Source organism: Porites lutea, chromosome 2, assembly GCF_958299795.1.
Source record: "Porites lutea chromosome 2, jaPorLute2.1, whole genome shotgun sequence".
Lineage (NCBI taxonomy): Eukaryota > Metazoa > Cnidaria > Anthozoa > Scleractinia > Poritidae > Porites > Porites lutea.
The window spans coordinates 9213805-9240275 of NC_133202.1; the positions used below are offsets into that span (position 1 = coordinate 9213805).

Sequence of the window (26471 nt, forward strand, 5' to 3'; positions counted from 1 at the left end):
TGGATGAGCTTGAAGCTTCCTGAAGTCTCTTGATTTGACGCTTGATCTGGTGAGTTTGTAACCTGAGATCAGGCGTTATTTATTTTTTATTTTTTTTTGCTTCTTTGCTTCTTTGGCTCGAGAGGGAAAAAAATAACGCCTGATACATTCATTTAACAAGCCATCAACCGCCCCCTAATTTACATAATCTAACGTCTGCTTGACATGTCATGTTATTAGCCAATCAGCGTTTACCAGACAGGAATCAAACTTTGGCGGGAATAATGTCTCTTTCGAAATGAACGTTAGGGAAAAGAAAATTCTTAAGTACGTTCAGATGGCGCTTCCTAAAAAAAAAAAAAATTTACATGCTTCTTTTGTGATGAAATACTAATATACCGTACCTTTATTTAACAGCTGCAAACAATAAATAATTTACTGGTAAAAGCTCGTTGACTTAATTCGTTCTGTGCCGAAAGCAGTGAAAAAAAAAATTAGGCTGAAGCACTATATTTCACGAACTGAAAAGTTTTGTGAAAGCGAAAATCGCTCAGAATAATTCGCAGGTTTCTGAAGAAGGAATTACAGTCAATCAAGGTCAAGATTCCATTCATGAATTGATTATTTGAAAAGTGAACCCGTTTGTCGCTTCTGTAAGTTGTAGCCGGTATCAAATTGCATTCAAATGATCGGTGAATTTTTGACTGCAATTTTTAGTAAACGATGAAATGGAAAATATTTCAATGGATGAAATTTCTATTTAGACATTTTTCAAATTCAAGAAAACTGAGCCGGCAGAAATTTCATAACGAACTCGCGTGTGTATTCACTGCTCATTTATACGCAAGCAAAAATGCAGACTGAAATCAACAACAACTAACGGATGGCGGCGATTTGGCCAATCGGAATAGCGCAAATCATCCGTATTGTTTCCTATCCAATCAGAAAAAAGTCCAGATTCTGGCTTTTTTGCATGTGATCTGTGAAAGAAATGTATCATGCCCTCTTCCCGAAAACAGATTACAGAGATAAAGGGAGAGGGCATGATCGCAGGCTAGTGAGTTTGTCACGTTGATGATCTTCTCAAGGTAAATATTTATAAATCGTTAGTAATTGAGGAAACGTGTTTTCTTGTATACATGATGAGCTTCGCACTTACTGCGGTCAACCAAGAGAAAGTAAAGTGCTTTAAAGCTTTTTTAGCCGTTATATGTACTTTCACTGTTCAAAGTTAAACAGTATAGTATGATGGTTTACTAAACGTTTGAAAGTTTACTAAACATATTTCAAGTGTTTGAAAACTGAAATTGGTGAGACTACCTTTAAGCCTCTCCATGAGGTCACCTCTGTTCTGTACAGACAAAATTCTTACAGATTTTGTTTAAAAGTTTTAAAAATACTACTCATACTGGTATACGGCTGACTCTAAATTTCTGTACCAGAGAGCAAATTCATATTTGCGTGTTCTACAAAGGCTCTCACGCATTTAGTCAGTCAATATAAGCGCGGAGAGGGCAAGAATAGAACTGAGCAGGCGAGGTTTGGAGACTTTATTTTCGCTCGGCACGACCAACAAAGGGCTTGGAAAAGAACGAATAGGGACGTTAAACTCACATATACTTTACTGATAATCAATGATAAGCTCTGTAACACCGCCGGGAAACTACAGTGATCAGCAGTGATGAGATATTGTATATGCGGTAATAAATTTTCCTGTTTATGGATTCCAAGCATATCTGCAATTGGAGTTTTCAACATTAAGATAAACTGCCATAAATTGGTACCAAACAGCGAAAAAGGGAAAGCGTTTTTGTTTCTACATCAGCATTCACAGGGCGCAGATTGCAGTGAATGTAGTTTTAAAATTTTACGGTTCATACAGATAGTGTGATTCGCCTCTGTTTACTGTAGAGTCGAATATGAACTTGACTGATCAACCGTCATGCGACCTGGTAAAATATTGGTTGTTTACAATTTACATAGGCAAACCGGTTGATCTACGGTTTGGGCAAATGGCACGCAAAATTCTGGGCTAATAAATTTAAATTTCTTCCCGTTATCACGTCTACCATTTTTATAAATCACTTCTATTATCCGAAAATAGACAAGAACGAGAAGTCCGAAGACTACAGCAAAGCTGATTTAAAACAACGTGTATTGTTTTTTATAACAATATTTCGGCTGGCCATACCAGCCTTCTTCAGGTTTACAGATGTTACTGAACTTATGTAGCAATCACAATATTATATAGATGGAGAATGTCGTAATAAAAGGGAGAGGCGGAAATAACGTACAACATAAAAACTGGAAAGGAAAAATACTAAGGATATGGATTACAATAATCCGTCACGGCGGTTTAGGCCATGAGGTTCAAGAGTCATGGCCTTATCTATCAAATGCGACTCCCTGGCCTTACGAACTGAGTCACGTGAAGAATGAATTTTCTCTAGTGGGATTAACTGCATGCCAGTAAAAAGTAAAAAGAAAGAAAGTGTTCAGAAACAGTAGTGGGTTTAGATTTAATGTTAGTTTTGTCGACTGCACGTCTGTGTTCGTTAAATCTGTCCTTGAGACGTCGCTTAGTTTCACCTATATATTGTAAATTACAACGGTTACATTGAATCATGTAGATTTTGTAATCCATATCCTTAGTATTTTTCCAACCAATTTGTTGTTGTTTTTGCTCTTTTTAAAATCAAATCAGGGGTTATATGCTTCTGATCAAATTCAATGCGACAGTTAATTTGAATTTAATTTTCATAGCGCACGCTAAAACCTCGAAGCAGTACGCACCAACTTCTGCGCGAGAAAATTTTTGCCCTCATCAAAAGTCTTTATTGACCCCGAGAGAGAGAGTTTTAAAAAGTATTAAAAGATAAGGTAAAAATAGTTTTACAAGTTATATTGAGACGGAGAACTACTTCTTTAGTGCAAAGAATGAATTGCACACACCAGAGCGCGAGCAGATGACAACGCTCACCTCATCTTCTCACAATCTAGTCAATCAAAAACAATTGAATTTTCTTACTTGGCCATTTCGAATTTGCATATTTCTCTTTCTTTCTTATTCATTTGGAATTAAAATAACAAAAAAGGTTCAAACACCCCCGTAGATCTATTGAAAACCATTCCAGACCAAATTAAGCAAAGTCTATGCCCATTTCCAAACCGACGCAGCGCAAAAAGCATTCTCTTTGGAGCGGCACATGCCTATATGGCTTATATAAGGAGCTATAAGGGAGAAATATTCAGTTTTGGTCATACCCCACTTCATTTCCTTTCGCAGCTATGGAAATGTACAAAGTTTGTTTTGCCTTGGTGGCCACAACTTTCGCTGTGTTCTCGTCAGTGGCATATGCAGATGATTTCACTAATGCTTATAACAAGATTGAAAAGGCAAAACCCAACATCAATTACAACAGTTTCTGCAAAGAAATAGCGGGAGGAGGTGAGGAAAAACTTGCTTGCCGCATCAACGGAATAACTTCAATTGGTTTTTTGGTTTGTAAAAAGATGAAACCTGACGGAGTCACACCTTGCCTAGAAGTAATTGAAAACGAAGTCAGAAATCTTGTCACAATCATGCAAGCAGGCATCAATACAGTGGATCTTTCTCCAAAACCGAACAAGCGCATCATTACAGGTGTAAAATGTGGCGAGGAGAAGAGCTTCGAATGCAGTGGTTTTCTGGAGAAATGGGTGTCGCGTGATATTGGCGAATTCCAGCACATTCGAGATAGTATTGTTGCAAACAAGGTGGGTCAGCTGATTGCTGAGGTGATTACGTACACGACTGGCGACCTGAAAAGCACCGCTCGTGATCTGGTCAAGATCAGAGATTACATGCTACAAGGGAAATACTTCCAGGTTTGTGACCTTCAGGGGTTTTTCCTGAAAAAGGGAGGTTTCAAAGTAAATGATGTTCCCGCGATCAAGCAAATTGGTTTAAAAGAAAGATGCTTTGATGGCGAACCGACAACAGAAGAAGTTCTCGACGCTTTGCAGCAGATGGTTGATGCCTTCAAAAGAGCATGATTTCAAGATCAAGAAATTTAGGACCTTAAAGAAAAATTGACATTGTTCATGTTAAAAGTAAATGTAAGGTCAAAGGGCTATAAAACCACAAAAAACTTACGCATTTCCCATAATTCGCATTAATTGCTCCCCCACCAACATTTTGCGTTATATTGCCTTCAATTTCTCTTGTTTCGTCTGTAATACTTGGGGAAAATATAATTAACAAAGGTTACGCAATTTGTTTGGTCGGTGGTGCAACCAAGATGTATTATGGGTAAGGCGCAAGCTGAGAATAGCTCACTTCTAAAAAGAGTGATAGCTTGGGACCCAAACTAGGCGCGCGCTCATTTATGGGATTATTTGGGGGGGACGCGACAACGCGAAGTGGAATGCTGGGTTAAAACAGCTCAAAAACAGCAAAACGGAGGATGGAATTGAAAGGACAAAGAACATGAAAATGTGAAGCTGGAGGAAGAAAATGTGCCTGAGGCAATTTTATCTCGAGAAAACCATAAGAATGCACCGTGAAACAGCTTCAGAGATAGCTTCTTTGCAGTTGAGCCAAAACAACCGGAAAGAGAACGCAACTCATACAAAGGTAAGTACGCGCGGACCCGGAAGTTCCTGAAGTTATTTGTGCACAAAAAAAAACAACAACTTGCACGTCTCGTCATAATTCAAGGTGGCTGCTCGACGTGTACCCCCAAACAATCCCATAAATGAGCGCGTGCTTAGTTTGGGTCCCAGGTTATCACTCTTTTCCGAAGTGAGCTATTAGGTGATAAATTTTCTAAGTTGATTTAAAAACATAACTCCACAACTACATCACAGAATAAAAAGGTTCCAAACTAGAGAAACTTTGGTTGCTGTTTTATGAGAATGTTCATTACCACGTTCACGTTTATACGGTTTTTCCTAATTTAAAAGTTTAAAATTAGGAAATAATAATAACTTAATATATCTAGCCTTTTTGTTAAAAAACAAAAAACAAAATAAAACAAACAAACAAACAAACAAAAAAACGAACAGAGCGAAGGCCAAAGGAGGGACAAAAGGCAGGTTTTCTGCGCCCAATAAGCTCGAAAATCACTCCAGCGAAGGAAAAGAGAGGAGAAGAAGAAAGAGCGAAGGGGAAAAAAGGATGAAAAGAGAAAAAAGCTATGGTTTTATATCGGTCAGCTTGAGGTTTTTGGCTGAAAGAAAAACTGCTCGACAGAAAAGATCTATTTAGTGGTAAAGACGTTTTCAAAAATCTGGCTAGATATATGTTAAATCATAGACCCCTGCTGTAGACTCCGGCTAGGATACGAAAACTGCTATAAAAAGCATCGCTGAAAAGTTAAAGATCCCTTGCCTTTTAAAAATATTTCCCAATCAGCTTATTGGCATATTCACAGTCCGCTATTTTTCTGTAAGACTCAGATCGTCGGGATCGAGAACTCACCCTGATCGGGCGGCCAACTTGGTTTCAAATGTATTGGGTCTGGTTGACCGTTCCTTTTTATTCAGCGCACGGATTAATTGCGTTACCAATCTTTTGAACCGAAAATTCCATTTTGAAATGTTTATTTATGTATATTTTCTTATTAGCCCTGTTCTAAGTAAGTAATATCATCATGAAGTCGCTGAAGCCGTTTAGGCAGCACAGAGGGAAAGCCATCGGAACGAGGTTGTAAAGTCGAACCCGGTACGCCGGGGGGAATTCCTTATAAAAGTGACGGTGATACACGTCGGAAAATTCAAATTAAACCCCTAAGGCAGAGCAATGGAGGTGTGACTCAAGCTTAAACTGTCCCCTAAGGGAGATTTCTGTGTGGTCACTGTCAGAGCATTTTTTTGTAACTTTCCTTTATGCACAGTACTAAGGGTTCAAACATTAACCACAAGGGACTGCAAAGGACCGCAAACGAATATGCCGAAGAACGTAGAATCTATAAAGATCTGATTAGCAAAAATAATAATGTAGACATTAAAGAGGGCGAAACAGCTGTCTATGGCTACAATCCCACAATCCCGCTCTCTTTTGAGTTCTTTCGGGGTCGTGTTGATGTCTTGCAGAGTTAATTTCACGTAGTACGATCAGCATTGCAGTACAGTGAAACCTGTATTAAGCGGACACCCTCGGGGAATGCTGTAGCGTCCGCTTAATACAGGGTGTCCGCCTAATACAGGTTTCGATATATAACGTCATATGAGGTGTCAAATGCCATTCAAATGAACAATGGAAGCGTTTATAATACTCCCAGAGACTATGACGATAGACATTTGCATTAATTCCTTTATCAAAGTGAACCAATTGATCTTAGTACCATAAACATGGATTGCAACTCAAATTTGAAGAAATCAGATGAGTGAAACAAGCTCTATACAAACAAAACGAAATAGAAAACAGTCCTGTACTGTGAAACTAATCAAATAAGTTCGTCAAGTCACGTTTTTTAATGTAAAAATAAAAAAAATTATGGGTGGCAATTCGAGGCAATCTTTCGCATTTCCGGTGTCTGGCGTGTTGGGTGGTGGAATTTAATTACAAGTGTCCGTTTAATACAGGTTGGCAACAATAGAAATGACCATTTCAGGTACTTGTTAGGTGTCCGCGTCTGCTTAATAGAGGTGTCCGCTTAATAAAGGTTTCATTTAAAGTAAATAAGGGAAATAAATTGAGGGACTTCGGCTACTGTCCGCTTAATAGAGGGTGTCCGCTTAATACGGTGTCCGCTTAATACAGGTTTCACTGTATTCTGCTTGCAGAATTTAATATGTCTACATTATTATTTATTTTCATGAAATTAGCCTGCGTAGCTGGCGGTATTGTGTGGGTGCGAGATTAAAGTTTTGGCGGCGGAGCCGTGTTCCAAAAAAAGGGAGTAGGGACGAGGCGGTATTTCTCGCGGCTCCGCCGTCAAATCTCACTCGAATATATTACAACGGCTCTGCCGCCAAATCTCACTCGACTACTACACAATACCGCTAGCTACGCAGGCTACATGAAATTAGAGGAACGAACTTTTGGGACACCCTGTAAATGCGGATATTTTTGGACATCAGTCCTTTTGTTTGCTTTCTTTGTGTATCCAAGCGCTACAGCTCACTTAAAGCCATTTTTCATATTGGGAAGGGAATATTAAGACTAAAAATTTCAAGCTAAAGGCCATTTGCAACTTCTCTGAAAGATCTCAGCCATGTTTATATGGGAGCTTTCATGGCTCCTCCAAAAAATGATTTCCCTTTCTATAAGGTATCCCTGACCCCAGTCTTCAGCAAGAAAAACAAACTTTACTCTTGAATTCGAAGTTCCATGTTTTACGACGACTTTTTAAATTCATCAGTAAACGCCCCATGAAGCTTTTCCTTTATAGACATGAAAATAAGACTTATTTATCGAGTGCTTGCTCGTGTTACTGGTTCTTTTTGCTGTTTATATACAGCTATTTCGAGAAAGGTTGTCGGAAAAAATGTGCACGCAACAATCCCGAAAGGAAATATGGGATATGATCAACACGCTGTTCCTGACCCTGTAGCTGTCGAATCTTCTATTGTTGCTTTCCTTTAGCATTCGCAAACATACGTCCATGGCCTCTCGTGCAATTCTTTCAAATTTCTTTGAAGAACAGTTAACTCAAAACCGCCCACAATACCTTTCGGGATTGTCGCGTGCACTTTTCCCGACAACCTTTCTCGAAATAGCTGTATAGATCTAGACTATAATCAATTTCGTGTGCAAAATTCGTAATGACAATCGCAAGTTTATTACTCGGACATTTATCTGTAAGGGAATTAAATTTTTTTCATGAAACTTTTCATATATTTTCTCGCCTCTTTTCATTAGTCCTCCGTTTTACGGGTATTTAAAGCTACCTCAAAGTTACATGGAAAAGCCACACACTAACTGTCTGTGCCGATTTTTGCTTCTTCTGTGTGTGCGATTAAGGTTTTCTTAAGGCACAAGTAAATAAAAAGGAAAAACGACATTTAGCGGTGATATTTCTATACAGTGGATTCAGAATGAAATCATTTTAAATTTCTAAATTACAATTGTAATAAATGATAAACTGATGTTTTAGTTATACAGAGTCCTGAGGCGAAAGTTTTAGACATTCTCTTGTTCGAGCAAGGATAATTTGCTAATTTGATAGTTACTCATGGAAGGACCTTCCATGAGTAACTATTTATACCTTCGTATGACTCATCGAGATCTTGGATAAAAATTTGTTACTGTTTTTTGTTTGCGTTACACTCTGCGTAAAACTGGAGACAAAATCACGCTGTACAATCGTTATTTTTCATGGACAAATTCATGTTACCTTCCTCTATTTTTAAATATTTCTTTGCATGGACATTAGACGGTTATTCAAGGGTTAAGATTATGAAACCACTGAAGTAAGTAAATATTTTCTGATAAATATATTTATTTGCACATGAGTACAGGTATCACCTGTGAGGTTAATGCATTTAGCAGGGGGGAAATTGAAGTTGCCATAAAGTAATGTTCCGAGCGTAACCGTTGAATGACAGAATTTAACAGTAGATACAGGTATCGTAATACATTGCCTTTAAGTCACAAAACGGTCAGATATAACCACCATTAGTTTTTGTCTGTTCTGCTGACGGTAACGGAAGACAATCGACTCTAAGAGACGAAAAAGGTAAATTAAGAAAACTGTCTTTAAAATGATCTATAATCTATCCCTATTTATATTTCAGTTTCTGTTTGGTTTTTAAGGAAAAGACACCATCAATTTTCAAACAGCTGATTTGCGCAACGCCAATGACTAGAATCCTAATCACCATTAAATGGAAAATTAATGTTTTTTTTATGTACCATTCAACTCGTTGTTCCGATCGCAAGCTGTGTGAAAGTAGTAAAATTCAACATGAATTTGTTCCCTGCGGCACAATGCTTCATTTTCTAACTTTTTTGAAGACTTTTTTCCACTGAGTTCTGGCAATTGCAACTACAAAAAAGGCACATGAATACCTGGCTAAGAGTTGGCTGCCCGGAAGAAAGCCACAAAGCAAAAGGCTTGGGTTCATCCACCCTAGGCATTTGTGTGTAAAAAGTTGTGGTCAGTGTGTGGTTTGCAAGATCGGACAAATTTTGTCAAATCCTCAGGAAGGCTGCCAATCTTCAAAAAAGCCGTCGTCTTGCCCCAATGGTTTTGAACGTCGTTCTCGGTTTCTGTCTTTTTGTAAATCGGCCACATCATGGATAATAGAAAGACTGGATGGGAAAATGGCTGACGTGATCGGTTCCAACATAGTGGAAAAATGTGACATCCGGCATCGAGAGCCATCAACCTCTTACATCCGATGTTTTGCGCGTCTTATTTTTCCTCGCATATTTCACTTTCTCTGATTGCCCATTTTTTGACGTAATAAGGGATGAAGAGGACTTGCTCTTGGAGAAGACAGTTAGAGATTACAAAACCGGTAGAGGCAAAAGACAGAGTAAATGATTATGAAACTTGTGAGAGCGATGAATTACTCCAGGGCCAGATAATTTTATGCACCAAACGGAAAGCCAGACTAAATAAAAACTATACGAAAACTTACATGTATACAGCTACAAAACACCTATAAAAAATGCACAGCCTAATTTTCTACAAACCACAAGAAAACCGGAAATAAATTTTAATTATTTTTATCACGGTTTTGACGATTTCTTTTCTGCTTTAAATTTATCGACAAGCTCAGCCGGTGTCGAATTTTATAAGTTAACAACCCTTGACAAAATGATTTTATTAGTGGTAAAACTGTCGAGGCTTGATGTTTCAAGTACCCATGCCAGCTCTAACGAGGGTTTAATTTTCCATTTAAATTTATTTACGGACAACTAGTGACAAGAAGCCGTATTTGAGAAATGTATAAGAAGCGGGGATAAAAAGCTCACAGCAGAGAAAGGAAATTTGCTTGCGGACGACCGTGGAAACGCCGTCTCTAAACTTTTTCAAATCAATTTTCATAGTAAAGCAAGTTGTTTTGTTATTTTCAAGTATAAGTGTATAATGACCTAAGGTACTTTTCAGTCCGGTCTTTGAAAAAGCGAACTGTAACGTTTTTAAAAATGTTATATAAAATTGTTAACTACTAGAATACAACTGGGAAGCAAACTTTAATTTCCTGGTTAATAGTAGAACCTTAATTTTTTTTTCATGAGGAAACACTTGTCTTTCACAAGGCTATATAAAGCCTAGAAAATATATTATCTTTGAAATACTGACCTTTGTCTTAGGATGAAAGAACCATTAAATAAACACTGTTTCCAAAGAAACATGATAGAAGCTGATTAAAAAAAAACAGGAACATACAGGGTTTTTGTTTAGCCTGAGGTACGTGGATAAGGGCTTGAAAAAATATGACTGTCTGGTCACATTATCATGTGGTTGAAAACAACATTCATACCCCAAACAAGTACTGGTATATGCTCAAGAGAGGATAAAGGGGACAGAGAAGGTTTCCCCCATACACGCCCTATTCCATAGGTAATTCGTCTCGAGTTATTTTTAAGACCACAGATCCCGAGGGGGATTAGACAACAGCCAATCACACAGCGCGAATGTGTTCCGCGTGGATGACCCACGCTCAGAGCCACACGTCCTTCACAAATTGACGCTGAAAAAAATGGCGGAAGACGCGGAGAGCGATATTGCTATTCGTTTTGTCAACGAAAACGACTAAAGAGACATTTCTGCTAAAGCTGTGTCAGCGAAATGGAAATTAAAAAAGAATCGCCCTTTCTCTCTTGTATAGAGCTAGCAGTACAGCAGGGAAATCCTTAACACACTGAATATTCTCTCAGGATCATTTATAATTTATAGTTTGAAGAGAGCAATTTCTAGTTTGATGTTTATTCTTTTATAAAGTCTTTTATTTTTCAACTAAAATAACACTTGGCGTCCTACTTGCTTTATTGTACAAACGACCGGTTTCAATAGACCGGCGAAATTTCTCATTTTATTAAAGTACTGAGGTTACGACAACTTCGAGTTAAACTGATTTCATGGGTTGTCAAAGAGTCCAGCGATTCCCTTTTCCCAGGTGAGCGCCGACTCATTTCGCTTCAATATTCAGAAATGCTCTCGATCTTTCATTGCCTTTCGCCCGAAATGTTTTGCACGGCGTTTAGTCATGCGAAACCTCCACGAAACATCCACGCAGCAGGCGAGGTAACTTTATCCCGATTCTAAAAATAACTCGAGACGAATTACCTATGGAATAGGGCGTGTATGGGGGATGCCTTCTCTGTCCCCTTTATCCTCTCTTGTATATGCTCTATTAATTTGATTTTAGACTGCAAAACAGCCCACACGCCCCTCGCAAGCTTCGCGTGTGTAAGACTCTTACGCCACGCTTTACCGATTTCTTTCCTGATATTGAGAAAAAACCGACTGTTTTGCAGTCTAATTTGATTTAGAATACATCTTGGTAAGGTTTATCATCTACAGGTACATTGTTGCTTTGGATCTCTAAAAAAGCGAATACAATAATAGTGCTAATCAAGTCCATCTTTGGTTTTAAAAGCAATGTGATTCAGATATAGACCGTTTCAGAGAAGAACTAAATTGCAAATCTGCTGATCAAAGTTCCGATCAGAAAAATCTAATTCATAACTCAAGATAGTGTTTTTTCTATCGTAAATTGAATTCAGCCTCGTTTTCATGTAACCTATTCAGGCTGTTATAATTGAACTGAATTTAAGTGTCTCCCATGCATAGATTTTCCTAAACTTTTAATATGTATATCAAAGAGTCTTCCTTATTTCAAAACTGAAGAAAAAAACTTCTGTTGCAATTAGTGACGGGTCTATCAGTACGTTGACTGGACTAATACCCATTTCCAGACCGACACGGCGCAAAAACCATTCTCTTTGGGGCGGCACATACCTATAAGGATCATATAAAAAACTATAAGGTAGTGCCCCCCCCCGGGAAAATATTCAGCTTTAATCAAAGTCCTCTTTATTTCCTTTGGCTTTCGCAGCTATGATAATATACACAGTTAGTTTCGCCGTGGTGGCCGCAACTTTGGCTGTGTTCTCGTCAGTGGGATATGCAGATGATTTCACTAAAGCTTATAACAAGATTGAAAAGGCAAAACCCAACATCAATTACAACAGTTTTTGCAAAGAAATAGCGAGAGGAGGTGAGGACAAACTTGCTTGCCGCATCAACGGAATAACTTCAATTGGTTTTTTGGTTTGTAAAAAGATGAAACCTGAAGGAGTCGCATCTTGCCTAGAAGTAATTGAAAACGAAGTCAGAAACCTTACCACAATCATGCAAGCAGGCATCAATACAGTGGATCTTTCTCCAAAACCGAACCAGCGCAACATTACAGGTGTAAAATGTGGCGAGGAGAAGAGCTTCGAATGCAGTGGTTTTCTGGAGAAATGGGTGTCGCGTGATATTGGCGAATTCCAGCACATTCGAGATAGTATTGTTGCAAACAAGGTGGGTCAGCTGATTGCTGAGGTGATTACGTACACGACTGGCGACCTGAAAAGTACCGCTCGTGATCTGGTCAAGATCAGAGGTTACATGCTACAAGGGAAATACTTCCAGGTTTGTGACCTTCAGGGGTTTTTCCTGAAAAAGGGAGGTTTCAAAGTAAATGATGTTCCCGCGATCAAGCAAATTGGTTTAAGAGAAAGATGCTCTGGTGGCGAACCGACAACAGAAGAAGTTTTCGAAGCTTTGGATCGGATGATTGATGCGTTCAAAACGGCATGATGTCAAGATCAATAGTGAAATCTAGGACCTTGAAGTAATGTAAGGTCAAAAGACTATAAAATCACAAGAAAGCACAGATTGGCAACTTATTACGCATTTCCCACAATTCACCTTTTTTGTCCCCTCAACATCTTGCATTATATTTCCTTCAATTTCTCTAGTTACGGCTGTAATACCTGGCAAAAATAATAAACGAAGATTACGCAATCTGTTTGGTCAGTGGTGCAAACAAGATGTATTATGGGTAAGGCGCAAGCTGAGAATTAAGTGAAGAATTTTCTGAGTTGATTTAAAAACATAACTCGACAACTACATCACAGAGTAAAAAGTTCCTAAACGAGAAAAACTTCAGTTGCTCTTTTATGAGAATGTTTATTACCACGTTCACGTTCATACGGTTCAGGCAGGTTTTCTGCGCCCAATAAGCTCGAAAATCACTCTAGCGAAGGAATAGAAAGGAGAAGAAGGAAGAGCGAAGGGGAAGAAAGGATGAAAAGAGAAAAAAGCTATGGTTTTATATTATCGGTCAGCTTGAGGTTCTTGGCTGAAAGAAAAGCCGCTTGAGAGAAAAGATCTATTTAGTGGTAAAGACGTTGTCAAAAATTCTGGCTAGATATATGTTAAATCATAGACCCCTGTTGTAGACTCCGGCTAAGATACGAAAACTGCTATGAAAAGCATTGCTGAAAAAATTAAAGATCCGCTGCTTTTCTAAAATATTCCCCAATCAGATAATTAATTAGTATATTTACAATCCGCTATTCAGATCGTCGGGATCTAGAACTCACCCTTTCGGGCGGCCAACTTGGTTTCAAATGTATCGGGTCTGGTTGACCGTTCCTTTTTATTCAGGGCACAGATTGCGTTATCAATCTTTTGAACCGAAAATTCTACTTTGGAAGGTTTATTTACGTATATATTCTTATCATCATGAAGTCGCTGAAAGGCGTTTAGGCAGCACAGAGGGAAAGCCGTAGGAACGAGGTTGTAAAGTCGAACCCGGTACCCCGGGGGAATCCCTTATAAAAGTGACGGTGATACACGTCGGAAAATTCAAATTAACCCCTAAGGGAAGAGCAATGTGGGTGTGACTCAAGCTTAAACTGACCCTGAGGGAGATTTCTGTGTGGTCAGTGTCAGGGCCTTTTTTTTTTAACTTTCCAGTTATGCACAGTACTTAGGGATTGTAGTAACTTTCCATCCCAAACACCCCGTGTGAGACCAAAATCTGCAATTTACACTCATAGCGAGACGACGAGCATCCCCTTCATTTTTATATGGGTAGTCCCCCCCCCCCCGGGAACCTCTAACTATGCAGACTCAAATTTCAGTATTTTATTTTTTAACGATAAGCCCCGCCGAAATGTTTTTGGTCCCTTTGAGAGTTCAAGTTAGAGAGGTTCTACTATATTGATTGTTTTCACAATGACGTCATCAAATTGCAAAGTCAAAAAACCAGTTTCAAGTATTAAAAGATGTGTTTATGAACACGTATGCTAGATCTCGAGTGAAAAGAAAGAGCTTTTATAGAAAAAGTGAACTCCAGATGTTTTTGTTGATTTCCGGCGGCCAGATTGGTGGACTCAAACTGTCCATCAATATTGCGTCTCCATACAAGCTCTACAAATGTGCGTGATATGTTTCGGCAAATAACTCAGAAACTGTGGGCCACAAAGACCTGAGATTTGGAAAAATTGTTTATATATTAGTCTTTTATAACATTTCACTTTCTTGGCTTCTTCCACTGGACGGTTTCCAGTATTTTTTTGTGCCGTGTTTATTGCGTGACGGTAAAAACGAAGAATATTTGACAAAATCAGGGTCTCTGCCTTTATGTGATTGGACGTCAACGTGTTACGTGTGCTGAGATAGCGTGACTGACCTTGCCAGCAAGTCACCACAGTCACGAATTTCTTGCCTTCTTCGTGAGGTGACTCCAAGTACAGCGACTGCTGGATAATAGCAAAGTTGTAAACGGACCACACGATATCTGATTTTTTGGACTTTAATAAGTTATGTTGGAGACGGAGGGAAAGGTAAGGTATGGAAACTACTATGGAAGTAACTGTTTAATTGAGAAGTCGACTGGAGAATTCAGTGGAACTTCTGTATCTAACAGCCTATCACGCAAACATCCTCTATTTGGCCGTTACTTATCTTAGTCTAAGCGGCCTAAATTTTCAGAACATCAATTCAAAACGGAAACCTTCACTACGAGGACACTCGTCTGTTCCCCTAGGGTGACCAATTGGTAGAATTCATTGCTGACTGTGGCTAGAAATTCGCTAAATTTGACATATATGGACTTCGGCATCTTGATTATCAGGTATTGTTTATCAAACAGACACCTATTTTAAAAGACAAAGAAGAGGATACTAGTTTCGGCAGTCAGCATTCTTGGTCATGCACCTCGAGACGAGATGGGAAACCCCTTGTCTCGTATCAAAGAACGGTTGTTTTGCATATTGACAGCAATCCAAACAAAATAAGCGTTGATTATTTATTTGGGAACGAGTACAAGTCTTTTTCCATATCCAGGTCCTTATAAAACCTATTTCGATATCAAGATTTTACGAAGTTTGAATCTGCATTCTCGTGCTATGTTAAATTAATTGTTATTTTGTCATATCATCATTTGCATCTGATAAAATATTGGTCCCTTCGTCACGCGACCTTCCATTAAGCCGTGACGGAAATGGTGACCCGATTGGACTGGACTGGACCTGATTTGTAAAACAAGGATTTGTAAAATAAGGACTAGACTGGACTTGTAAAACATGGATCTTTTCAGACAAGATTTACGGCAGGAAAAACTGCCGTTTGCACCACAGGTTCACAGTATCCGTACCCGCTTAGAAAGTTTTTGTGGTCACTGATTATATGTTTTACCAGAAATAAACAGGTAGCACTGTTTAAATTGTCACTGTTAGTGACAAGACGTATTAAAAATTTCTATACATCACAACAGTAACAGTAACAATGTTTATTTTGCACTACCATTTACAAAGATGGTGTTGCACAAAAAGGAAAAATAATATATAAATAAAATAGATCACTAGCGCGAAAAATTTGTCAGGGGTGGGGACATGCTTAAGTGCATGGTAATAACATGACTGATTGTTAAAACAAGAGTATTGTGGGGGGCTGTCCACCGAAGCCTGTTGTTTAACCCTTTAAGTCTCAATAGTGACCAACAGCAATTTTCTCCTAACGATATCCATACATTATCATGAGATGAGGTTATGAGAATTAATTAAATAATCACCTAAGAGAAAATACTTTAATCTTTTCTCAAATTCTCTCAACTCATTCTTTAAGGAAATGTATAGAGATCAGTTTGGAGAATTTGTATGTGGATATTGGGGCTTAAAGGGTTAAGGGAAGTCACTCGGGGGGAGGCTCCAATTGCTGGTTTTTAGCGTCACGCCATTCAAAATAGATCAAAATAAAAAAAATTAAAAACCGTTCATTAGATAAAGTCCGGAATCTGGGAAATGAGAGGAGGTAAATATACAAAGACCCTCGCCAAGATTCAGGTCAGAAGAATATTTCGTATACGAGATATCTGAAGAAATGTTTTACCCAAATTTATAGAGATTTGTATGGAGACGCCATGCTGGTGCCCACCTGCATGGGCACCAACATGGCGGACGGAAACAAAGAGATACATCTGTTACCGAGTTTTGCTACAAAAACGTGAATTTATTCCTCGAGGAACTCATAAACATTAAAGTAATACTTTTTCTAATCCATGAACTGTTTAGATAGCAAATTTCCGAAAATACATCACTTTTTTAACCTACGTGACAGCTCTCTCGGCCGTCATGTAAATGCAACGTCACGCAAAAGCTTAAAAATTCAAGCGTACTCTATCACAAAACCACGAACCCTTTTGAAGCGAAAATTTGCATGAAAATTAGTCTTCAGCTACTTTAATACATCATGAAAGTAAAATCTCAGTAGGATCGATAGTTATGTAGTTTGAATTTCAGTGACGTCATGTGAAAGCCAACAATATGAAGGACGGAGATACTCGTCGTCAATCTGGATTTTGTTTGACCCCTAAAAGAGACTGTGAACTAAAGTGATTTCAATTGTTTTCACTCGCTCGGCATAGCTAATTAATTAGAACAAAAGAAAGCGTTTACAAACTCCCACAGGATTGGTTTGGAACACCAACATGGTCGCCGTGACGTCGTAAGAAAATGCTCTAGAGATAATTTTTATGCGCAACCGTGAGGGATACCTTCATGGATAAAAATATTGATTTCCGTCCAGAATACCCAAAATGAGACCAAAATATGCAATTTAAACCTTAAGCCAGACGACGAGCATACCCGGTTTTTAGATGGGAGCTGACTATGTAGCAGCTGCTCGGAAGAGAAGTCACCAGTGGTGCGTTTCCCTGACCCCAAACAATCCAATAATTAGGAGAGACCCTCCGAGCAGCTACTACAATACTCTACCGACCCCCCCCCCCAACCGGGGATGGCCGTTAAAAGAAGCCAACATACCCTGTATACCCTCGATTATAAATCTGTATGTCTTTGAAAAACCCTGATCGCAAACTTCAACTTTGGAGCTGCAGTAGCAGCAGAAAACAAAGAAAAAATCAAAGGGTGGCGCTTCTATCATTGCTGTTTCTATTGCCAGCCTATATCCTGCCGTGCAGCGGTAGCCTGGGAGAATGGTAAGCCTCTTGTTGTAGAGACAGTTGAGGTTAACCCACCCAGCACAGGAGAAGTACGCATCAAGATGGTAGCAGCAGGTGTCTGCCACTCAGATTTGACTTATTTCAACGGTGGCTATGCAAATGCTGTATTCCCCTGCATAATTGGACATGAAGGAGCCGGAATTGTGGAGAGCATTGGCGAGGGAGTAACGTCTGTCAAGCCAGGTAACTAAATAAAGTTGGCAGTATTTTCATATGCTACTAATTTCACAGACTTAATGGACTTCTGCAGTGATGCCACGCAAAATGGCAATGTTTTACTGATTTTTATGGAAAGAAAAATACATCCTCACAGATAGATTATATTCATCATACTGAAATTAGTAAGCCTCGTGAAAAACGGGCTTAAATTTCCAGAAAAATGAGGACACAAATTTACATAGAAATGTATCCCAGAACAAAGATATAAATTTGGGCAGAAATATATCTAGAAAGACAAACTTTTTCTGAGCCCAGATTAATTTTTAGCTATGAGCAGTTTAAAAGTAACCGGGATTTAGTTTTCCATTCATTTTCCCCGTGCTTAAAGGTGATCACGTGGTAGTGTCATACATAACCAACTGTGGAGAATGCACATACTGCAGGTATCCTAAGACCAACCTTTGTTGCAGGTAAAGGGAACGAGACCTCGGCTTTGTTTACACTCGAATTGGTGCCCAAATAGGGTGCCCGTATACGATTATCGACTGAGCTCTTTACGTATCAACACACCCTTTGTTCAAGTGTTCACGCCACAGAGAAAACTCCCCAGCGCGGGAAAGGGAACAGGTTCCCTTGGGCACGCCTCGGTGTCGGATTTTCAGGAGCAGGTCTAGATTGCGCGAAATGCGGATTTAATCGATTTTAAAGTTTGTTTTTGTTGTTGTCATAGTGATATCGATCTTACTAGAAACTGCATTTTGACAAGCTTCAATTCATAGTTCATCACTAGTGAAAATTTTGTAGCGATAAGACAAGGATAAAATTACTTTTAAGGCGATTGAAAAACGTCAGTATGGTCTGCGAAAAACTGTATCGAAACACCTTAAACCGCAGGGAGATCAAACTGCATGGCCGTGACCCAGGCTTGACTTGATTCCTAAAGGGGACCATACTTGTCGAGATAATCAAATAAAAGCTTTTGTGATTTTAACTGTGGTAATAATATGTTTATATAGGTCTTTATTTGTGCAAACCCTAAGCTACACCTGGATATCGGTTTTCCACCAGAATCTGCAGTGTTCACCAATGAGTACGAGAGACGAACGACATCCCGTCCCTTTCAAAAAGGATTTCCCCCACACCTCGTAGTTTCCTCTAGTAGATGGTTATCGGATGTGGATGTATTTGACCCACAGACCATCGCTTTGCATAACCTTAACTTCCTGCTACGTTTTCGCTTTAAAATGGCTTCGCTGTCTGTTTCAGATCATCTTCGCCACACCTTTGACACGACTCAAAGGTGATCAAAGGCAGCGTTTTGTCCATGGATATTTGGTCAAGAGATGTCAGTAGATTACTCTTACATTCGCTTCTTCTTGACAGAATGGACGAACTTGAAACAGGAATAATGTTAGATGGCACAACACGACTAAAATCCAAAGGAAGACAATTGTACCATTATTACGGTGTCAGCACGTTTGGTGAATACAGTGTTGTTCCTGAAATAGGTGTTATAAAGGTGAAGTAGTTCATATTTTTTTTGTAGAATTATTAGAAACTTCAAAACTGCATAGTATTTAAAACTGTCATGCCGAATTTAAGGACAATCTAAGTTACAAGGCTTGATGGACACTGGTCAGAGGCCAGGCTTTGAACATTTTGAGTGAACCTGGTCAGCGTGAGCACATTGCTATTCATACTTAGGCTCCGTTTATATGGAGAAAAGTCGTCCCGGGAAAGAAGATCACCCTCACAGCAAATTCATCTTTAGCGAGGGTCTTTTTGAGAAAAAAGTTGACTCCTTTGTTTGAGCCAAGGGTGCTCGCGCATGCTCTGATTGTAATGCCTTGGCCAAGTTGACCCTTCTAGCCCGAGGCAGCCTTTATTCCTCATGTGACAGTTCGGCACGTCTTGTAAGGAAATTAAAGAGAAGTTGGCTCTCCAAGGCTAGCTCGCGTAGGCATGTGACCCTTCAGCCGGGACAACTTTTCTCCGTATATATGGGACCTTAGCCATGTGGCGCGCACACTGTCACTGCAGCTGGTAGCAGCCAATCGGATATTATACGCTGTAAAAAACAAAACAAAATACGTGTCTGACTGTGAGTGTCCGTTTCACAGAGGAAGGGATTTTATGAACTTTGGTATTTTGGACCAGAAAATAGAACGGTTTTCGCGGGTAGAATTAAAGTTATATCAATTATTTTTTCTTTTTTTTTTAACAGATTGCTGAAAGTATGCCGCTAGACAGGGCATGCCTCATTGGTTGCTGTGTGTCGACTGGATACGGCGCAACACTCAATACAGTTAAGGTAACGAAATATGGCTGATAGATAGCACATTTCCCGGGGGGCACTTTTTTAGAGACTTTATCCACAACTAATTGGCCGCTTAATCCAGAATCCTTCCTGTTCTGGCGAATAACCAGAAAAGGCACAATCACACCCGGAGCCCATAACCCGGAGCCGAGCAACTTGTATGCGCTCGTGTCACGGCGTTTTGACGGACCAGTTTATTTTTTTGGCGCGAATTTTGAATATCCTTTAAATTCTAAAAACCAGTCAGCAAAACCTACAGACCTAAAATTAATATTTTTTTGCCTTATAATAACGTTCATTTTTCCTTTTTGATATCTTATACTTCGAATGCTCTCATAGACATGGTTGAAATTCTATTTTCGCGTGAAAAAGTGCCCTCAAATGTGTCTAAAAATAAACTGGCCCGTATAAACGGCGTGACATAGGTCTGGTATGAGAGTTGCTCGCTCCCGCTTATGGACTCCTGAGCACACTCTTATTTGGCCTAAACGGGTAGGTGTCGCTGAACAGGGTATGGTTTTCGGAGTCTTGAGTCTCAAACAGGGTATATAATTCCACTTTTTAGCGTCTTAAACATGGTGTCTTTGTGGATCGGAAGCCTTTAAAAGAGTTTGAAGGTTGGCGATAAATAGTCTACATTTGTGGTACCAACAATTTTTTCCCCCAAAAATCTAATTCTATGATCCGGCGTAGCTAATTTAATTCAAAACAAATGAATCAGGGTCATTCAACGAGCTCTCTCTTTTTCTAAATAAGGGAGCAAAATGAACGATTTTTGTCTTGAACAGACAAGTCTTGGGTTTGAAGGCCTCGGTAGCATACCTCTGCTCAAACTTTCCTGGAGTTCCCCCCCCCCCCACCCCCTTCCCGGGATGGAAACCCTCCTTTGAATTTCTCTTTGTATAACGACTTACTTACGGTCACCTATCTGTATTCTACGACTTTCTCTGTTTTTCTTTACTAAGTTTGGAAATAAAAATTAATGACACGTGCTCTCTTTTTAGGTAGAGGCTGGGTCCAAGGTGGCCGTGTGGGGCCTGGGAGGAGTCGGATTGTCTGTAGTAATGGGATGTAAGGCTGCTGGGGCTGCAAGGATCATTGGGATTGATATTAAAGCTGAAAAATTCGATGTAGGTAGGCATTAGTTTAAACTTCATCTGTTTACATTAGAATTAAGGGTTATCGTCATGAAAAACTCTCTTTACTTTTGTACACGTGCTTGTGCGAGTTCATCCAATAACTCAGAGCAAGCAAATCCAATAGTATAAGCAACAGCGTTTTCACTTCATTTTAAGCTCTTTTTGCCGCGGAAACACCGTTCCATATGCGTGCGCATCCAAATAGTACGATAACAAAAAGAAGAAATAAATACTATCAAAAAATGAGATATACATTTATTTTTTTAGTTTCCGGTTTTTGTTGACTGATTTGTAAGACTTATTTCATATTCAAAATTTGCTGCGAAATCGATCTAAAATTAATTGGTTTGTAAGAACGCTGTTGCATGGGTACGAGGGGTTTGCTCGCTCCGTGTTAGGGGCTCCTGACAGGGATCGATGCCTTCCTATAATTTAGCTCGATATGCCATAGAATAATTGAAAATTCTGGTCTGATTTAATTTCTATGCAACATAAGATTTCAAAACTATCGGGCGAAATAAAGAGGGAAGCGTACTTGTAGTAAAGTCTGAAAGGGATTTCATAAAAAAAACGTCATTTAACTGTCGGTGTATTTAAAGCACATCTGCTGTCTGGGGACTCGATTTTTACGTCTTCTCTGGGAGACGGTCCGCGAGCTGCGCAAAGTCCTAGCCAAGCTTAACCATTTGCAATTGGAGATGACGCAATACCCCTTTCCTGAGTTACTTTCAAGACCCTGAATAATGGCATGGTCGTGGGAATCGTGCTCGCGACCTCAGCCGGCTCTCTACACCAGAGTTCTACCAACTCACTGAGCTAAGTAAACTCTACCACCATATAAGTCAAGTTGAAGTCATCACCTGGAAAGACCTCAAAACTGGACTCCTCCTCATCGGTAATTCCCTGTTAACTGATCTCGCAAGACAAAATAATCAATCTGATTGTAACTTTTTCTTGCAAGTGTCCTACGGAATGAATTTTCTCTTTTTATTCAGCTAAAGATTTAGGCTGCACTGAATGTCTTAATCCTAATGATCATGCCAAGCCTATTCAACAGGTAATAAACTAGTACTCATTATGCTCAATGTGTACATACAATGTAAAGGAGCCATTGTGAAAATTCCCACTCCAGATACTTGTACCTTAACACTTTTTCTTTATGAAATATTTAGAGAAACCCCCTAACAAACTAGGGCATTTTTGTTCTTTCACTTACCAATAGTTCTTTTTAAATTCTTATGGAAAACGTAAAAGATTTGTTTTCCCTTAATATACACAAGTATAACCTATAATGCTTTGATGTTTAATTCTCGCAGGTCTTAAAAGTAATGACCGACGGTGGTCTGGACTACACATTTGAATGTATTGGCCATGCTGAAACGATGGTAAGCGGGGTTTCTTTCTCCGATTTATTGTTCTCTTAAGTATAACCTCCGATCAGGTGTTCTTTTTTCCCCCTAGACTCCAGAGAACAGTTTCTTTCAAGTTTTGTGTTATTCCCTTGAATATGTACACATAATTTACGAACAGACAAAAAAATTCTCCTCGGGCCTTGATTGGCAAAACAAAGCAAGATTATCTTCTGTTATTATATATTATCACTGAAGATAGAATTTGAGGCTTTGTAGAATTATGACGTTTAGCACTCTTGAACTGGGGATAAAACGAGGTCGGTCGTATATATCGTTTATTTTACTAGCGATACGTCATTATCAGCACATATCCGAGTCTTATGTTTTGTCGCAGGAAGCAGCATTTGAATCTAGTCACCTGGCATGGGGAACGACTGTGATCATTGGAATAGGAACAAAACGTGATCTGACATTAAATCCTTGGAAACTGCTGAGTGGGCGGACTGTGAAAGGTTCAAAAGTGGGAGGTTTGTTGAATGCTTAAGATAAAAAGTGGGCGCGACGTTTAGGAAAAAAGAACTCCCATATGTGGTAAATGACCATACTCTTTAGTCCAACCGTCAAGATAACTTCCTTCCATACAAGGTAGACTTCTACACAATTTAAATGAAGATATGATCGTCGCTGTGGTATATGCAATATAAGCAATTGCAAATTAACCCGAAAAAATTCGGGACTTCAACGGGATTCGAACCCATGGCCTCTGCGTTAGCGCTGAAGTGCACTACCAACTGAGCTATGAAGACCCATGATTAGGAGCAGGCCAATTTGTTGAGTTCATCTTAACCCATGAAAGGAATGAAACTTAGAATGAAGATAATGTGAACTACGGAAATACAAATTTCATTAAGATATGATCGTCGCAGTGGTATTGTAATTCAGTAAGCAATTGCAAATTTACCGGTAAAAATTTCGGGACTTCAACGGGATTCGAACCCATGGCTCCCGTCTGCGTTAGCGAGTAGTGCTCTAAATAAGTTTGAGAACAGATTTTTTTTCCGAGGAACAACACTGATCCCACTACGTGCTTATCTTGATCCTTGTGGATTGCTTTTATTTACATCACTTTTCACCGACCTCGTTGCCTAATTCATTTCCGAAGAACAAATGAGATGCATATATTTTTAGGGTCTGTAGCCAAGGAACTGTTTCCTAGATTATGCGAGGAATACCTGGCTGGACGTTTGAATCTGGATAAACTCATTACCCACAGAATGTCTCTAGATGAAATAAATAAAGCATTTGATGTCATGCGTGCTGGGGAAAGGTATGCAAAATCATCAGTTTACCAGTATGTTATGTTTTGGTATAAACTCCTAGAATGTTCATCGTGATAACTTAACTGAAAGTGAATTTTAAGTATGGTAAATACTTGAGGAAGATGTTTTTCAGTCATGGACAGTCCTATTGGCAGCACTCGGATTTTTTCTTCGGAGCCGCCTGTTTCACTGACTGAGAAACATCTTTCCCACTTAATGGGCGTTGTTGATGAGGATGTGTTCCTTTAAAGACGTCAAACCCAAATGAAGATAAAAATTATGTTTATTGCGAACAGTTAGCTGACACCTTCCTTTCCTTTTTTTACTGTAGCATTCGATCAGTCATTCTCTTTGAGGTATGTTGCTGTTGTTTTCTACCTTTCTCTCAAACGCCAGTTTCTAATAGTAATAATTTTCCGCTCAAACAGATAAGCGAGAAGTGCGAGAGAGGCATGACGGGGACGAGCCCAGAGCTTTCTTTAAGGTGGCTGAACACAGTTTTGCGGGCGGTCAGCGGTAACTTGCGTGACGGCCCGTGTTTTAAATTAGACAAACAAGCATGGCGGCGAAAAAGCAATGGTACACAGAAGACGATTTCTCAAAATCTCGTCATTAGAATTTTGTGATATTTGGCAGAATTTTTCCTTTTATCGTATTTTAAGTAATGACGACTTTAAAATGGAAGTTGAACAGACGAATTTTGTGACACATTTAATAATTACAGTACAATTAAATTATTGATTATCTAAAAACCGGTCTGTTAAAATTTGGTCAAATAAGTTTCAAATGGTAATGATTAATTATAGTAAGCTGTGTGCAAGTTAATAGGAAAATCTAATGAGCGAATTTTATGTAAACTGAGAAAAAGTGAAATTTTAAGGTTGTATTCAATCGTTCATGTTGCCATGGAAACTACGAAAACGTCAATTTTTTTCTGTCAATCAAAATCTTTTATCAGTACACTTTTCACTTGCCAAGTTTCAGCTTGTGAGCAGGAACCTTTCTCTTGCCATGATTTGGCAAATGACATGTAATCACAAACTGCCAAAACTGTGTTCAGCCACCTTAACTCAAATATCCACGAAAAAAGTGATAGCGAGAGACTGGGGACGAGGCAGCTTTCTCGTAGTCCAGTTCAATTGGTGGATGACGCCATCCATTGAATAAATATCTATCAAGTGGATAACGCAATTGGCTCTCCGGATATTTATCTGCTGGATATTATTTATCAGGTGGATAGAGCCCTCCAACGTTTAACTGAAGTGGAGCCTGATTTTCAGTGTACGAAAAGAGGTTGGAAGATGTAAGCCAAAGAAACGCCTCACAATCAGCGATCGGATTCGGGAAGCTATCCAAGGCTAGGACATCTTATAGGTTTTGACTTAAAGGCAGCTTAGACGATACTTAGGATAGTTATACCTTATTTAGAAGAGAAAGTGGATCAATTAGGTTTCTGGTGAACTGTCCACCTACCCCTCCCCTAAGTCATCATTTTGCCCAAAGTGAGAAGTAAGTGTTGATGTAATGTGTTAATGCTCAGGGGAGGGGTAGATGAGCAGTTTCCCAGCAACCTTTATTGATCCGCTTGTACCTCAGGTCAACTTTGAGGTGAGCTATCTTGTAGTCCGCTTTATCGTTCCCAGGCCTCAGCTTAATCGACTCGATCGGCGCGGCCTATTTCCCTTTTGTAAACAGTTTTTGCCATTTTCAACGGTCGGTGCTATCATTGGTAACAAAACCTTTAGTCATAATATATGTGATATATTCCCTATTCCCTATCGTAGCTAATAATTTGCTTAACTCCCGCTGACAGGTTTTTGATCATTTAAAACACTGATACCCACTCCACAACAGCTAACCAGCACTAGCGTCGTGAATTTTTAAATGCTTGGTTTAATTTTTTAACTGACTAAAGCTACACAGATAAGGATTTTATTTATGTCTTGCAGTGAAATTTTGGCAGTCAAGGTCCAGACGATTGAACTAGGATATCATCGTACGCATACAGGAGAAAATTGTGCTCAGTCGAGAATAAAAAGTGCTGATAATTTGAATTTTCACCCTATTACTTCACAGGGTCCTGAAAAATACAGAGAGCATATTATTTCCAGAATTTGTTTTAATTCAGTCTTACTTTAAATAGTGAATCACCTTCCATTTTTATCATGATGCGATGAACTGCCGTGTGTGTGTAATGAGTACGTCAGTGTAATTACTACACCGGTCTAAAAAGTGTTCTGCTCAATTGGAAACCTTAACCAAATCAACAGCAAAACAGACTGAGGAGGAGGGTTGATCCCTCAAATACCACTGACCAAGTTTGCTTCAGAGTCGGCAAGGACTTCCCACGGCACTGGCATCGCTGGAACTTATTTTACGTCGGTTTACCCGTTAACCGACAGCGGGAGCAAGGATAACGCAGTGGTGAGAGCACTCACCTCCCACCAATGTGGCCCGGTTTCAAATCCCCTTGTGGACGTCATATACAGGTCATGTTGTGTAATAGCCATATGTTAACAAAAGAAAACGTTAGATTTTGGGTCTACTAGCATCTATTAGGTTAGTAGCTATTTCAAAGTCCTTTGAAAAATACTCTATGTACTTATTGACTGAGAAGGAACAGAGTTGGTTCCAGGGACAACAATTAGCGTTAAGAATCTGAAACCAAACGAAAAAGATGCGTAACGTCGAACACGTCTAGGGAAAAATCTCTAAAAATTGTTAAGATAAAAAATTTTCGACCCTG

General features: G+C 39.3%; 1 protein-coding gene across 3 annotated transcripts; it reads left to right on the top strand.

Annotated features, from left to right (window-relative positions):
- The first annotated feature begins 8497 nt into the window (after nt 1-8497).
- On the top strand, nt 8498-26401 carry LOC140926593 (alcohol dehydrogenase class-3 chain L-like). Of its 3 annotated transcripts, none has more exons than XM_073376316.1 (12): nt 8498-8642; nt 17379-17622; nt 17987-18068; nt 18982-19117; nt 19823-19909; nt 20920-21049; nt 22050-22111; nt 22371-22439; nt 22801-22933; nt 23595-23733; nt 24057-24081; nt 24958-25406. In XM_073376316.1, exons 2-12 carry the CDS (start codon nt 17481-17483, stop codon nt 25030-25032), a joined length of 1080 nt encoding a protein of 359 aa, XP_073232417.1. In that variant the 5' UTR covers nt 8498-8642; nt 17379-17480; the 3' UTR covers nt 25033-25406. The 3 variants fall into 3 exon arrangements, with proteins under 3 accessions (XP_073232417.1, XP_073232416.1, XP_073232414.1); XM_073376315.1 differs by lacking the exons at nt 8498-8642; nt 24958-25406 and adding exons at nt 14603-14761; nt 25675-26401; XM_073376313.1 differs by lacking the exon at nt 8498-8642 and adding an exon at nt 14603-14761.
- The last annotated feature ends 70 nt before the right edge of the window (nt 26402-26471 follow it).